Raw genomic sequence first — 16,491 nt, 5'->3', positions numbered from 1 at the left:
CCTTCATGGCACTGTGCACAAGGAACTTTACCTCACCTTATCTTTTGAGCCAGAAAGATACAATTTTATGGACTGGTGGGCACAGAAAATGTTGCCAAATCGACAGCATGTTTCATTTCCCTCAGAAGAAATATCATAAGGGTAAAATAAAAACAGATGAAAGAACGATGGAATGAGAGAAGGGAAGAAAAAATAAAAAGCAAGACAATAGGGATGGTAGATATTTAAGGCCGTTGCAATGACACGGTATGCCAGAGACCAAGGCTCGAATCCTGGTCGAGCCTGCATTTTCCGCTTAAATTTATATGTAGTGCAACTCCCGTGTGTGTCGAATCTGTAAGTAGGGATGGTACCAAGACGAGACTTGAACAACTCTCGGTCTCGTCTCGAATGGGGGTTGACTACTAAAAGAATAATACGTTAACCCCCTTTCGAAAATCCTGGTTACGCAACTGACAAGACAGGTAGATAGAGCGATAGTGAGAGAAATAAGGAAAGAAAATAAGAAAGTTAGGGATAGATAAACAGAGAGAAGGAATAGGAAAAACAAGATCAATTAACAGAGAAATATTGAAAGCTAGAAAGAAGACACACGAAGGAGAAAAAACGATTAAATATACGTAAGGAGGGAGAAGAAGTAAGCATCTATTTATTTCCATGGGGAAACTTCGTTACAACACGTCAAAATTTTTATTATTTACACACAAGCGCGCGTTAACTTTTGAATATGAAAATAATTTTTCAACATTTATTTAAAAAAAGCGCTTTATTGTCACATACATTCGAGACATGAATACACACATATATGAAAAAAATAAATACAACTTTCATTAATTTTTAGAACACAAAATTATCTTTGACAGCAATAGAAGAATACTCTAGTCTATACAGTTTTCATTCAGATTAACCGTAATTTTAAACGTTACAATATTTTCAAAGTAACAATGGATTAAGCAATCTTTATTTTCTATGTTTTAGAATAGCTGACACACTGACTAGGTTTCTTTGCAAAAGATAGAAGTTAAGATAAACTTCAATAAAACACTAAACTGAAGTTAACATTGAAAACATATATTTGCATTGTACGCAGGAAGCATCAATAGCTATCGAAAAGGAATTTAAATGTGTTTGAAATTATAAACAAAAATAGTATTTAATTAAACTGAGTATGAAAACAAACGTTGACTAAAAGCATTAGTTTCAGTATCAGGTAAAGAGCGTTATTTTCAATCATGGAAATTCCAAACAATTAAGTATGTAATAAATTGCTTAGCAATACATTTGTATACTCTAATACCACATGTTGTGAGGAGCTGAACATTTCAATGATTCTGCATTCTACACTGGCATGTACTTGTTTGTTATTACATATCGTGATACACTACTTATTATTAAAGGGTTAAAGCTTGAATGTTAGGGAAGGAAGTAATCCTATTTGTTGTAAACAAACACATTTTCACTAATTAGAATCACACCGCTGTATAAAAATACAGCAAAACACTATATTGGCTTTTTCGGAACACAGTTCGTCCTTATTTCGTAAATAAAATGTCTACTCGCTAATTATTTTAACTTTATTTTTATTTCTCTGTTGGTATCTCCATATATCAGCAGCGATATAATGTCAGATTTTCCTCAGGATAACAGAAAATTGCAGAATAGACGTCATCTTGCATAATTTGGTTCGAACCAAAAGTGTTCAGTCATATCTAAGCTGATTATTTCAATCTCGCTTATTTAAATTGTTCATGGAAAAATAATTTATCCTGCAATAAAGAAATACGAGGCATTAGAACTGACACTTTTATTTATTCTCAAATGCTTGAACAACAACAAGAATCAATATAATTTATTAAGTAGCATGAAATTCCATTTCTAGGTAAGTAGTCGAATAAAATTTATCAAAATCACACTTCATCATGCTGAAACTAATGGTGATAAAGTAATAATTGTACTGTACTTAAAAACAACTGATGTATATTCCAGTGTTGACTAAACTTGCTTAACGTAAAAGATACGTAAAATAAACTTCAGATGTTTGGGAGCTGTAAGACATGGACAAATATTGCCCTTACGTTTTTATTAGCGAATATCCAAAGGAAATGCATTCTTATTTCATATAGTAATTTATTCACGTTTCCAAATACGCCTCCTTATTCTTTCGAGGCCCAGTGAAGATAGGAGAAAAATTATTTATCTTATATCTTGTTTGTTGTGGAGGGGGCTAAGGGAGGCAGACTGGATCACTTCCAAAATTTGTGACAATATTGAAACTGAATTTGCATATCAAAATGAAAATTTTGGAAAAAACCCTGATTATACGAATTTAACTCTAACGAACATAATACTACGAAGACATATAATTTTAAGATTTAAGAAAACAAAATGAATTTACTTCTGTCAGACCTTAGGTGGATTCACACTTTTTAACTTGGTATGTAATTATAATAATTTAAATTTTACTTTCCTTTAATATTAATCGCATATGCCTGTCAACATATTTCCAAGAGCCGTATATTTTGTATATCTAAGAACGAAAGCAGGCCCCTGTTGTAACCAGTGTTATACTGAAGTCAAGTCGATTGAACTTAGTAATGCTGGTAATCTTAATTGTTTTGGTACCTTAGACGCCGAATTACTCAAGAAGTGTATACATTATACACAATTTGTCGTCAATCTTGCCCTCCCCCCATTTTTATATGATGTTGGCGCCCCTGTGTACAACTATTTTTTATTGTTTGTTAGATTTTAAACTTGATGGGAAATGAAAACCTCGTCAAAAACATTACAACTTCTCATGAAGTGAAAATCACATAGTAATGTCCTTGGCTAGGAAAATAGTTGGCAAAGAGAACATTAATATATATGCATACATACATATATAATATATACAGTATATATACACACACACATAGGTATTTACCTTATTGAATTCCTATTGGTTCTGGTACCCCCTGTATGCTAGTTGATGGGGATCCCAACTGTTGCTACTGCTACTAGACTGTTCAGGATCCCTAAAGGCAACTTTTGATCCTGATGAAGGCGCTGATTGGCTATCATGCTTATACTGCCAAGCGTACTGAGGTGAGGACGGTGGTGGAGCTACTTTATCATCTTCCGGTTGAGCATCTCTTGAGTATGGTCCATGGTAGTAGGAAGATGAAGACGATCCCTGATGAGGTTGATAGTAGTTGCTGTGTCCGAAGCTGCCGTAGTTATGGTGAAGATCTGGTTTGCAAAGCTTGAAGAATCCTATTAGGCCTGGGATGAGCAACGCCATAAAGCCCAGGACTTTCTTGAAGGATGCTAAACCTAGGATCAAAGGCAGGAAGAGCAGCAACTTCAGCTTGAACAACTTCAGAATGATCAGGAGTGGGATGAAGAGTTTCTTCAGCTTCGTTCGTGCTGGAGTAGAAGAAATAGATTGATTAAGTAAACTTTTATTGTGAACAGGGTTGTTAAAGGTCAAGGAACATTGAAAAAAGGTTCCTGGACCGTATTTAAATTAATCCGGAAAAAAGGTTCCTGGACAAAATTGAACTCCTTTAAACATACTAAAAGTTTCTTTGCGCTCTAGAACCCATTTACACTTGCTGATTTTCTCTCCTGGATGGGAATTGAATTTTTTTACAATTCCTGGACCTTCAACAACCTTGGTTGAGAACTTCATCCTGAACATTATGATCAACTAATAGTAGTTTAATTTGGCGGATTTAAGCGGAATGGGTATGGGAACACATACACCCCTCAAAAATGTGATGACTAAGTGTTATTATAAGTATTGATAGCATTGTATTACAACTGACAAAAATGTTCGAGCGATCCTTTTCCAGATAGTAAAATAATAACACAAAGTCCAGCACAATTACACTAATCGGGACTAGAAACATTAGGCACTTAAATAAGTCGACACCGGAAATCGAATCCGGGACTTGGTTACCAGGCAAAAACTGTCACTGATGAACACAAAGAGAGAACATTCTAGGTCATATGTCATCCATTTTTGTGACAACTTCTCCTGAAACGAAGTTATCAAGCTTATCCATTTACGTAGCTAATCGTTATCAATAACGAATTCAAATAACGCTTGGTCTCCCCTAGAGTACCATGCAAACTAGTAGTTTTGGGGTTTTGTGAAAATTACAGAAGCTGAATTTTTGTATCTGAGATCTGCTTTATTACTTATTAATTATTTTGGGGATTTTTTTTGAAAAGCAATATGTGGTTGTCTAAAATATGATTTAATGAAGAGATTTCAGCTTGTAGAAAATTGTACAATTTTGGGGAGAAATGTGTGTGGGTGTGGGCGGGGTTACAAAATATTGATGTTTGTAGAATTATACTTGTTGCGTGAGTTCTTTTCTCACATGTCAAAGATTTTAAGATATAATTATTGTTGGGAATATTAAAGATAGTTGTATTAATATTAAAACAGATATGTCTGAAGTAACAATGGTGACCACCATCTCACACAAGCGCTAAAATTATCTACATTCAAATGGGTATTACTTATTCCAAACATGACATAACACATATTCAATCCATTATTATCAATTACACAATCAACTATTGTAATTACCACTTTGAATTTTTGCACATTATGTTTAGCTGTCATAATCACATGGTCCCTAAATTCTGACAATGATTGTATAACTTTACATTTATGGGAATTATGTGTTAGTTCTCGAAAGGATATACAACAATGGATAGGTCTGACATGTATAATTTATAATACAAGACACAATTACGGCATCTGTACAATTTTTGTGTGAAGTTACAATGAAAGCAAGATACTGTTAAAGGCTATTTTCGCACTTGATAGACAACCAATATACAAGTTACAACTTTTATCACCAGAGTGCAGCTGCGTGTTCTTCAGATATTGAGAGGTTCCATATTACCAGCAGGGTTCCACATTACCACCTTCTGCTCTAATATTAAAGCACCGAAATACTTTAAGTTATCAAAATTGACAAAAATCCGAAAATAATTAATAATTGAGATGTCTTACCATTGGCACCATCAGTTTGGGCAATAAGAACACAATTTATAATATTTAGAGTTAAGGTGGAAAAAATCATGCTTTGAAGTGAAGAGATTAATTATCTCAGAACGGGAGAAAAGATTTAGAAAACAAACTTGAAAAAATTATCTCAAAGCAATACTTCTTTTCTGTATAAGGTCAATGCTGCTTGCCACGGTTTCAACGAGTATCCATAAAAAAAGTAACAGAATATTTAATGTGCTAATTCCACGCATTCCGTTTCCTCATATTCACTGTAGTGTTATGCTCTTAAACGCAGCCATAATTTTTGCATTTTATGCAGATTTCACCAATTTTCCTTCTCAAAGTGGTCCAGAATGTTTCTCGCGTGCATGTGTTAGGCAGGCGTTTAATATGCTGACTCCTCTCTCATAAACAACATCCTGTTTCACTACTCTGTAAGGAAAGCTACGTGTGCACTAGTTCCCTTAACTTAATCCTACTTTCTCACAAAACCTTATGAAAGTTGTCATCAACAGCCTACATGCTACTAGAAAGTTTTGGAAAATGAAACTTTGGTATAGCCACCTAAAAAGTCTAAAAGTTGATGTGTCCTCAACCAGTTGGACGAATATAGAATTGTTTATGCTATTTCTAATCTTTATAACTAAGTAGTATATGATTAATATTTTAGGGCCTCCCCGATCGTGCAGTGGTAGCGTTGTCGCCTTGTAATCAAGGGGTCTCGGGTTCGATACCCGGTGGAGTCACATAGTGGTTCGGATCCCACTCCAGTCCCGATTAGCCTTACTGTGCATAAAGTGTACTTAAAACACCAAAACAATCAATGATTATTAGTTTGTTTGTAATGTTTTAGCGACATTGCCGATCTAGGTGGCGGAGTGGTTAGCACAGCGAGTTACGACGACAGAGGTTCACTGTTCGAATCCTGACCTGGGCATGGGTATTGATTGTGAGTCATCAATTTCATTATATCCTCATCGTCACGATTAGCCAGAAGTGTAAGGAAAGCGACGCTAAATAACAAGAATTAAATCAAATCAAGCAATGAAAATTGAAAAAAGTGTAAAATATGAAACTGCTGACGACCAAATAAATAAATTGTTTTAGACATAAAGTAAGGAATATACATTAATGTTGTGAAAATGTGATATATTTTGTTGTGAAACGTGAGGTTTAGCACACTAATTACATATTAAACAGATAAGTATGGAGTGTGTTATAAAAGAAATATAAGGGCTTAATTTCTTAGAAATTAGATTGGTTGTTATTTAGTGTTTTATAAAGAATAATCTCCCATACCATGAGTGCCAGCTTGTGTACGCTATGGATTGTCACAGTATTAACCACTCAAAGCTGACCTTAGACAGGGACAATTTTTGCACTTGCCCGCGATGCAGGAGTCTGATAAAAATAATTGTGCACAGTTTATTACGAGTTATGGGATGCTGGTGCTTCAAACTATGCAACTAATCTGATATTTCGAAACTTCATGGATTTTTTGTACACTTAACAATATTCAAAACTAATGAAACAATACTGTAAACAAAGTACTACATAAAAGACGTCTTCAAATATTTCAGTCAAAAATAATCAATATGCACTATTTGTTTATTTATATAATGCAATCATGAAGAACCCTCAAAATTCAAAGAAAAGTGAACAAAGGGGAATTATGATAATGTTATTGATATGATTAAAAATTGCCACTTTCGATATTTAACATATACAGTTTCGTAATTTAATGTAATGAATGTCGCAGCAATGGCACTGAAAGGAAACGTAACTTAGAATCTTTTATCAGCTTCACATAATTCTGCCTTTTAACCTTCAACACGTCCTGCTTATTGCTCTAAGGCAATACTACAAAATATATAAATTAATTGTTTATAGGTACAAGGCAAAGTTCCCAGAGCATATAGCACCGTGCCATGAAGGCTCATTAAGGGGATGTGGGCCGCCTTTACGCCCAAAGGTTGCCCCAGGTGACTATTGATTTGAGGCTGGGTGAACCCCAGAGCCGCTTTATGAGGGGACAAGGCCGAAAAAATACATCCAGGAATTGAACCCGGGTCTTCCGCGTAACAGTCAGACGCCTTACCGACTTTTTTTTTAAAAAGGGAATACCCCTATGCGGTAGTATTCCCCGACAAACAAACATCCATGTCCTAACCGGGATTCAATTGATTGCTTAACTTGGTTTATTTTACTTCGCTTCTTGTGCCACTTTTGGTTAGCCAAAGCCAATATGGGGATGAGTGATGATATGATGAAATTGACGAATGGACACTCACAAATATCCATGCCCAGGCCGGGATTCGAAACCGGGACCCCGGGCGTCGTAGCGCGATGTGCTAACCACTCCGCCACGGGGGCCGACGAGACCACCATGCCTCTGAATATTTGTAATCTTTACATTATGAAGACCCTAGTATAAGGACACCTGTCCTACACTAGAATTCTATCCTCTTCAGAATAAAGGAAAATCTCTTATTTTTTCAGACCTGCGAAAATTTTTGGTCATAGGCCCCGCGTATATTTTATGACCCCGGCCCCGCACCCACTTAGGGCCGGCCCTGTAACCACCACAGAAACGGCATGGAAGGAAGATCACTCTAGTATTTGAGAGCATGTGGCAGGTGAAACGAAGTAGCAAATTCAACACACTAAGGTACTCATTGCAGTAGGTGAAACACCGTAATCAGTATTCATTAGCATTATTCGTCATATTGAGTGCGACATGCAAAGGCTCTGGTTCACGTATTGCTTCTGCAAGTTAGCATATCAATAGCCCTTAACACGTACGACGTGGTTCCCTGCAACAAACACGCAAGACATGAACAGCCCATTCTTTCGAATTGTGTCACAAGAACGAGCCCCTTTCAGTCATGAATAATAAACACAGGTGCAAGTGAAAACACAACGGAATGTTTCGATGAAAATTTGCCAGATGGCAGTCCTCATAAGACACAATCTGAATGCTGTTTATCCAGAATTTTCCCTCCAGAGAGGGGTGGGGGGTAAGTTCGTATTTAGGATATGTACTAAGAGTAAATTTAGAGCCAAAATGACCATAACACCATTTTTTTAGATTGATTTCCCATGGGGGCGTGGCTCCCCTTCCTGGTGTTCATGCATGTTACAAATTTCAAGCTTTTCGCTTTTTTGTGGGGGGATGTGCACTCAGTGGCGTTCTTGTGATTTCTTTTCGGGAGGTATGTTTTCTTGGGTATGAAAATCAGTCAGTAAACTAAACCCCGTACCAGCTAACTGTAGACCAGGCGAACGAGAACAAGTCTCTGCGCAAGTAGTGACGCGAGACGGCTCCACCAATGAACAGTGAGAGAAACGGGATTGCGTAATGGGCGACGGGAGTTACCCGATTTTCTCCTTCGCTATGCAGTGTTGCAAACTTTTGAAAACGATATGCCGAATGCACATTCCAAACGTACCGTATTTTTGTCTCCAGGTCTGGTTTAAGAATTTCTTAGGGAAATATTAGGGATAAAACTGCAAGAGCAAGCCGTACGGTTGGCAACGCTACGCTTTCACCAATCAATTTTCCTCCTACTCCTCTACCGATATGCGCGGGCCTGCTCTACAGTTAGCTGGGACAGGTTATAAACTAATGTCTTGCAGTTATAAGTACTTAAAACATTGGTATGTAACTTAGGTCATTGATCCTATGATAACATTTACACGTGATTCTGAAACACAATATATTTAAATTCCAAGAAAGTCGAAACTCAAACAACAAAAAAAAATAGGCATCGAACTAGCAACACTGACCAAATTTCTATTGACGATTTCAAACTTAGTATCCATCTAACTTACGTACAAATTTCTTGTGAACATTTTAATACATGTGTCAGCTATATGCCATAAAAACTTAAGTGGAAAGCAGCCTGCTGTTGGCACGGTGAGGTTGGTCAGTTTCAGCACTGTGTCATTCTTTTAGGCAGGGAATTTTTTTTATGACTGGAAACGAATGAATTTTCAGTAATGTTTCTTACATAGTCAAGTAACGATATGCTGCATGCTTTTCATTTTCTTTTAGGGGGACAAAAATATCCCCAGCAGGGATGAAAATAATTTTATTTTGCCGGGGATAATATATTATGTGAAGGGGGAAATCCTTGACATCCCCCTTATTAATTCGCACACTGCTAATATGCCTATTAAATTGCAATCATGGCCAACGCACAACATGTGTAGAAGATTCAATTCGACTATTAAGTATCATACATTCCATTACTTTTGTTGTTTGAATTGTTCTTTTAAGTCCACTTTCGCGCAGATAGGCTAATCGGGACTGAACCTACAGTTTAAAGAGAGATCCGAATCAATGTGAAGTGTGCCTACTTTTGTAATGCTATTCGAGAAGTGAACCACTTTATCGGCACTGGAGAGAAAGGGGATGCGTATAATCGACAGAAAGGCAGGCAGCCATGGAGGGGGCTTGGGGGCTGAAGCCCCCAGAAATAGACAACTATCTAATTTAAATAGTGCAGCTATAGTAGTAATTAACTTTTTGTATAATAAGTTGTAATATACTGAGAAATTCATCTTCAGGATTTCTACCTCACTTTGTCACCTTTAGATGGTGGCTGCTGATATAGGGATGAGCCCCCACCGGTACTCATGTACAGAGGTACTACCGAAGCTCATTTATCATCACAGCATGACAATATTTGATGGTACAGAGACAGGGATGTTTGCTTTACCGTAACATTTCCCAGGAATTAAGTAACGGAATTTTTTGCTGCAAGATCTACTGTGATTGGACGCTAATGCAATAAGCGAATTGGCCACATAGTTGGGCGTTCAGCGAATCGAGGTCATCGAAAGAACTGGAATGAAGGAGGTGCAGCGATAAGTAGGTGAGGTTCAAAGACTGGTTTTGAGCGGAAGAGGAATAGGTCTGTAAAGAGGCGAAGCTGAGACAAGTCAGAACCTGAGCAAAAAAAGGAAAGATCATAAAGAAATATTGGTACTTACAGAACACGCTTTCGTTTTTGTCTTCAATTATGTCCAGCTCCGTGGCTATCTCGTCGATGAATCTCGGCGCGTAACGTCCACTGGCAGTTATCTCGTCCGGGAGGGTGACCACAAACGCTGTTGACTTCACGAATTTTTCCACTTTTCGCAGGAGGAACTTGACGAACTGATCCCACTCTGAATCTTCTGACCTTGGAGCCGATGAGAACTCATAATATCGCTCCTGCTTGTACGGCATCCTTATCATCCTTGTGTTGTCGTTCAGGACGTACGACTTTTGGCCGAAGAAATCGTCCAGTGAGGATAGAGCCTTGTACTTAAAACACGCGTACAGATCGCTTCTGAGGCATTCCTCGCCCGCTCTCGACAAGTATACATCGTTCTCGTGACCTAAGCTGAGGAAATCGAGAAATTTGCCGCCTCTAACCGTCTGGTTTCTGTCCGGAAATGACAAATTATTGACTCTCTGTCCCTGAGTACCAGTGTTGCCCGCCAAAAATAGCAGCGCGACGCCCACTGTTGCCAACACACGTCTGTCCACCATCTTGAATTACCAATGCAGTAGTGCGTTGCAAGATTCCGATTGTCGCTTGTTTTTTCCCGCTTCGTTTTTTCTCTCTCCTGCTTTCCTTTTTCCCTCGACTTCTACTCGAGTTCTTCTAGCCTACTGTCCTCCTTACAAGCCCTCAACAGCAGGAGGACTCTCAGTGCTTGCCTTTAGGGAAAGCTAGCTTAGGAGAAAACACGCCGGCAAAAAGAAAAAATAGATGTCGCTTGTACAGGAACGCGAGAGTAGAGGGAAAAGAACAGCTACCGTTAGTCGAGCAACGGTCAAGGTGGGATGATTATGAAGGCACTCTTGGTTACGTGACTCTTGTCGTAAGCAAGCGGAACACTAAATGCCGTAAGGAATTCTAGGTAGCTACACTGCTCACGGTCCCACTGTCGCACTGCAACGATCCCTCTTTTTTAAGGAAAGGATCACCACATTTCACCGGGATCCCGACCAGCTTCGTGCAACTTCACAGGGGATATTGGACTCGGCTTCCTTCCAACGTGTATTTAACGAGCAGTCTTCAAGGATGTGCAGGGGGGTGTGGCTAGATTAGTAATAACGGCACCGTAATGTTGCGCGTGTGAATGTTCGGACAAAAAGCCCAAGACCAACACAACTTTCGATGGTTGCACGACGAAAGAAAGTGGTCTTACTTCACCAGGGGCGAAATAGGCCTTTCCTCTTGTTTTATCAGTCTCCCCCACGCGCACAAACATCACCAACAGTCTCTGCGAAGGCTTTTCCTTCCTTCATGACCCGGATTTCAGCCGGATTTCCATCGTAAAGAAAGGCCTCGCGGTTCGATGCGCGATGCATCATGCGTCTGCTGTGGTCGTTGACTCTGGGGAGTACCCAGTAGGCTTACACCTTTCTCCAAAGCACGGATTTCCTCTCTGAACCTCTATGGATCACCAAGGGTTGCCACTGCCATCTGTATTTTCACACAGCACGACACTACGACACAGATAATAAAAGTTCAACTTTAAAATATCTAATTCTATGGCGGTAGTAGAAGTTGCCATAGAAAATTTGCTATTCAGATCTACTTATCGCCGTAGAGTTAGGCAACACACCTTTCCTGGGAAGCGAGTAAGTATTTCAGGATCTTGGTGTCCTATTTTTCTGGCCAGTGGCTGAACCTAATACTCAATTTCCAGGAAATATAACTGGTTTATTGATTTTGTTTATTTTAGCATTGCATTTCTACCACGTTTGCCTAATCGCGACGATGGGTATGAATGGTGAGTAGATGGTGCGGATGGACATTCACATACACAATTCCCACGGATTATAATTATTCAAGCCGTGATTGCAGGCGCCAGGGCCTCGTTGGCCTACAATACTGTAGTTATCGGAGTGTACTACGTGATGAGGTTGTCTCCTCAGAAGGTCACCCCTTACAATCCTCCAGAAACTAGAAACAACCCTCATATTGTTAGTAAATAACGGCAATGAATTTCACCCACTCCTATCAATTCAGAGCACCCTTGCACTTTCTGTTGGAAGCACGGTGAGAACAAAAGATGTTTTGATAAAGGTTATGTCCAGAGTGGTATTTTCAGGTGGGATGAGAAGGACTCCCGTCTCCGCCCCCTGCTTGCTTAGATCCTCTACTTCCAGTCTCAAACATTTATCCACAAGTGAGATGATTTTTTGTGTAGATGTAGTCACCTACATCCGGAAATACTCGCCTGTATGGAGCTATGTGTGTTGCCTAACCCTGAGGCGATAGAAGATCTTCCTATTGATAAGGTTGCTCACCGCCGTAGAGTTAGAGAACACACACAACACATTGCAGGGAAGTGGATATTTCAGGATCTAGGTGTCGCATTTTGCTGGTGACTGTACAAAGTTCTCCTTGAAAGTACTGGTAAACTAATTAACACTACCCATTTGGATAATCATGTGTACCATTTTTCTTTCGTATTATTATTATTATTGACAGGCTTCTACTCCCTGAATGTATATTATCCCTGCTTCTTTCTGAACGTAAATTCTCTCTACCACATATCATCTATCTAGCATATGAGGTTTTATCCATATTTTATGAACCAGTACAAAATGATGACGACAACCAAAATAGTCCAAAACGTATTTTAAAAAAATATTAAATCAAGCATGAAGTTAATTAAATTTGGTAAACTCCTGCCTAGATTTGTCCAAGCATGTCAATATTAGGAGGCTGAAGACTGTTATGCTCTTTAATGCATACATAAATATGCACACACAGTGCTTTTTTTAATCAAAAATATTTCGGTATTCATCATAAGGCAGTTTTCTATCGTGGCACGAGCTATATTCATGCAATTCAGTGTAGTGCGAATACTTTCATGGCATCTCCGTCTGTCCGCCATTTTCGGCTTGAGAGCTAGTTTCACCTCCCGAAGTCACCTAACAACTAGATGGATCTAATAGGAAGTCAGCAACTGGCAGCATCTGAACCCTACGTTCCATAATAAGTGATGTGAGTTGTGGAATTTGAAACTAAATCTTTAACGACGTCATATATAAAATCACACGAATACCAAAATACTTTATGGAGAATAGTTCGAAAAGTTGACGTACAATTTGACCTTGACGCATGGTATACATATCCAATAGCTTCCTGCTTTGGGAATTTTTCAGATGCCAGACTGGCTATATCGCCTTTTTTAGAAAGGCCTCCTTCCTTTCAAAACTCTTGAGGACGCTGTAGATCACAGAACTAATAAGACACAACTGTTTAAACTGTATAACCCACATTTGCCACACACACACAAGAAAGAATTAAAAAATTATTTAATGAATTTGTCCTTTTGGACAATAAATTGTGACCTGCAGGACGTTCATTTCTCAACAGGGAAATACATTTTATTTAAATTCTGTTAGTAATAGTTTACAATTCATGATGGGTTAAAACAAGGAGATCCATTATCTCCATTGCTCTTTAATTTTGCCTTAGAATACGCTGTTAGGAAGGTAAACGAAACTAACGAAGGACTAAAATTAAACGGTGTGACTTAGCTGTTAGCATATGCAGATGATGTAGATTTACTGGGGGATGATGTAAATACAATTAAGAATAATGCTAAAATATTTTTCAAAACTGCTAAACATATAGGTTTGGAAGTTAGTAAAGAGAATACTAAATATATGCTTACAGGCCGAAACCAAGTGTTAAGTAATAATCAAAATCTAATTATTGATAACAACTCGTTTGCACCAGTTTCCAAATTCAAATACTTAGGAGTAATAGTAACAAATGAAAATGATATTAAAGAGGAAATAAAAAGCAGGCTTAATTCAGGAAATGCATGTTACTTCTCTCTTCATAAACTTTTGTCGTCTCGTTTAATATCTAAGAAACTAAAAGTTAAAATATACAAAACAGTAATTTTGCCTGTAATATTATATGGATGCGAAATTTGGTCCCTTACATTGAAAGAGGAACATAAATTGAGAATATTTGAAAATAACAGCCTTAGGAAAATATTTGGACCTAAAAGCGATGAGGAGACAGGTGAGTGGAAAAGGTTACATAATTTAGAAGTACATAATTTGTATTCATGTCCAGATATTATTAGAATGATTTAATCAAGAAGACTTAGGTGGGCAGGCCATATGGCACGAATGGGAGAGGAAAGAAGAGTTTACTGGATTCTTGTTGGGAAACCTGATGGTAAGAGACCAGTAGGAAGACCAAGCTGAAGATGGAGAGATAATGTTGAGATGGACCTAAATGAAATTGGTAGGAATGGAGAAGAGTATATAGATCTTGCTCAGGATAGGGACAGATGGAAGGCCTGTGTTGCTGCAGCCATGAACCTTCGGGTTCAAGAAGGCTAGAGAGTGAGTGAGCGTAATAATAGATTATAGTCGTTTATGATGGGACAAAACATTTCAAGTGACGAAAGAATTAGCTCATCAGTATTCTAATTATCCAGTAATATGTTTGAGGCTACTGTTATTCTATTCTGTAATAAAAATGCATGGGCCGTACAAACTGGGAGTTACGTACAAGAGAAGACCTTCTAACAAAAAATTTCAAATAATCAGAAAACCTATTTAATTATTAATTATGTAAAATTTGATTTCAAAAATTTACAAGAGAGACGAAGAGATGGAGGAATAGATAGAATAGACGGAGAAAGATAAATGAAATGGATAGAGAGGAGGAGGGAGAGAGGGAGCGAGAGAGAGAGAGAGAGAGAGAGAAAGAGTGGGGCAGAGAAGAAGAACTAGGGAGAGAGAAAAAGAGAAGGAAAAAAGAAGAAGAGAGAAAGGAAAAAATAATAGATGTGAAACAGAAAGAGAGAAAAGCGAGATAGAAAGAGAAGAAGAGAAGAAATTATGGATGTTATTATTCAATTATCCCTTACATATCACAGACAATTTCGACATCTTTGCAACAAAATGGGTTTCTCTTATCACTTAAGATGTCTAAGACAAGAGGCTGAAAATTCTTTCAAGAACTTTTGTTGTCCTTATTGTTAGGTTAGGCAATTACATTTAATTGGTTGATTGATTTGCTGTATTTTACTTCGCCTTTTGTGCCCCTTTTGGCTAGTTTGCGAAGATGGGGTTGAGTGATGTCATGATAGAATTGATGAATGGACACTCACAAACATCCATGACCAGGCCGGGATTCGAAACCGGAACCCCTGGCGTTGTAGCGCGATGTGATAACCACTGGTCACAGGGGTCGGGACCTACCTTTGGATATGCCGCCCTCCCCCACTTCGGTTCTATTTCTCTGCTGCATTCCCACAGAATAATTTTACCAGATGTCAACAGGGGACCTCAGGTACGAGACTATGCATGTCATAATAACAAACTCTAACACAAATTTTATCCAAGATATCTACAAAATAAACAAAGGATGGCAAAGATTTAATATAAGCTATAATATTTGTAATTGTGAATAATTCTCTATTTAATCATATGAAAGTAACTTTGTTTGTCCTATTTAAAAAGAACAATAAATATAGGATTTTGAACGTATATATTTTGAAAAGTACGTTTGGCGCTTTACTTATTTCATCCTCTTAACACAATCTTTTTTGTATTATAAACACGTACACAATAAAAACACAGATTTGTCATTGATTTTGGGAATTTCCTTTCTAATATGATGAAAAGATAAGAACTCTTCCATGGAAATAGATTATCTTTGAAACTGTTACATGATCCTGCAGCTACCTGGTTCGGGATGTTTCAAAAATTTATTACCAGCTTTCATAACTGTAACGAAGGTGTCATGAAAACTGTTCATCTTAATAATTACTATTATTATATAACTAAGTAAATAACTAACTCTCTAGCTTTCTTAAACCCGAAGGTTTATGGCTGCAGCATCACAAGCTTTCCGTCTGTCCCTATCCTGAGCAATGTCAATCCAATCTTTCCATCCTTACAGATTTCCATTAGGTCCATCTCAACGTTATCCCTCCATCTTCGTCTTAGCCTTCCTACAGGTCTCTTACCATTAGGTTTCCCAACAAGAATCGTGTAAACTCTTCTTCCCTCTCCCATTCGTTCAGCATTGCCGGCCCATCTTGATTTAATTATTCTAATAATATCTGTACATGAATATATATATTATGCAGTTAGCTCCACTCACCTGTCTCATCCCTTTTACGTCCAAATATTTTTCTAAGGATTTTATTTTCATCAAGCTTACCACAGAAAGCTACATGCTTGAAATATGCTTGTATCAAGTTTGTCGTATGCATCTGACTTTGACAAGCTGAAGCAAGCTACCTTATGCTTGACACAAGCTTTTATACTGCCCCTTTACATTTAACATTTGTACATAAAATGCACTATTTGGGACATCTATCTGGTTTTTCATTTAGTAAGGAGCTATAACTGTGGGACAAACATTCATACTTCCTTCTGTTATTTTTGCTTTATGTACACTCACCGTCAATAAAAATGGGACACCTAGATCCTG

The 16,491-nt window shown here is 37.9% G+C and overlaps 1 protein-coding gene across 1 annotated transcript; it reads right to left on the bottom strand.

The window, feature by feature from the left end:
* Positions 1-787: 787 nt before the first annotated feature.
* On the bottom strand, positions 788-11,253 carry Osi2 (DUF1676 domain-containing protein Osi2). Its single transcript, XM_083141317.1, has 3 exons — positions 10,004-11,253; positions 2,924-3,405; positions 788-1,766 (listed from the first exon to the last, which is right to left on the bottom strand). The coding sequence occupies exons 1-2, from the start codon at positions 10,545-10,547 to the stop codon at positions 2,936-2,938; spliced, it is 1,014 nt and encodes a 337-aa protein (XP_082997443.1). The 5' UTR covers positions 10,548-11,253; the 3' UTR covers positions 788-1,766; positions 2,924-2,935.
* Positions 11,254-16,491: the final 5,238 nt, after the last annotated feature.

The sequence above is a fragment of the Lepisma saccharinum genome, chromosome 19, assembly GCF_977018435.1.
Source record: "Lepisma saccharinum chromosome 19, izLepSacc3.1, whole genome shotgun sequence".
NCBI lineage: Eukaryota > Metazoa > Arthropoda > Insecta > Zygentoma > Lepismatidae > Lepisma > Lepisma saccharinum.
The sequence above is the reverse complement of the archived record's forward strand: the minus strand, read 5'-3'. Positions and strand labels throughout refer to the sequence as shown.

Bases quoted from the DNA above. Each gene is read 5' to 3' on its own strand.
- Osi2 (XM_083141317.1), bottom strand. From the start codon at position 10,547: ATGGTGGACAGACGTGTGTTGGCAACAGTGGGCGTCGCGCTGCTATTT. The intron at 3,406-10,003 runs GTAAGTACCAAT...CTTCTACTCCAG, and splicing joins CAAAAACGAAAGCGTGTTCT to CACGAACGAAGCTGAAGAAA.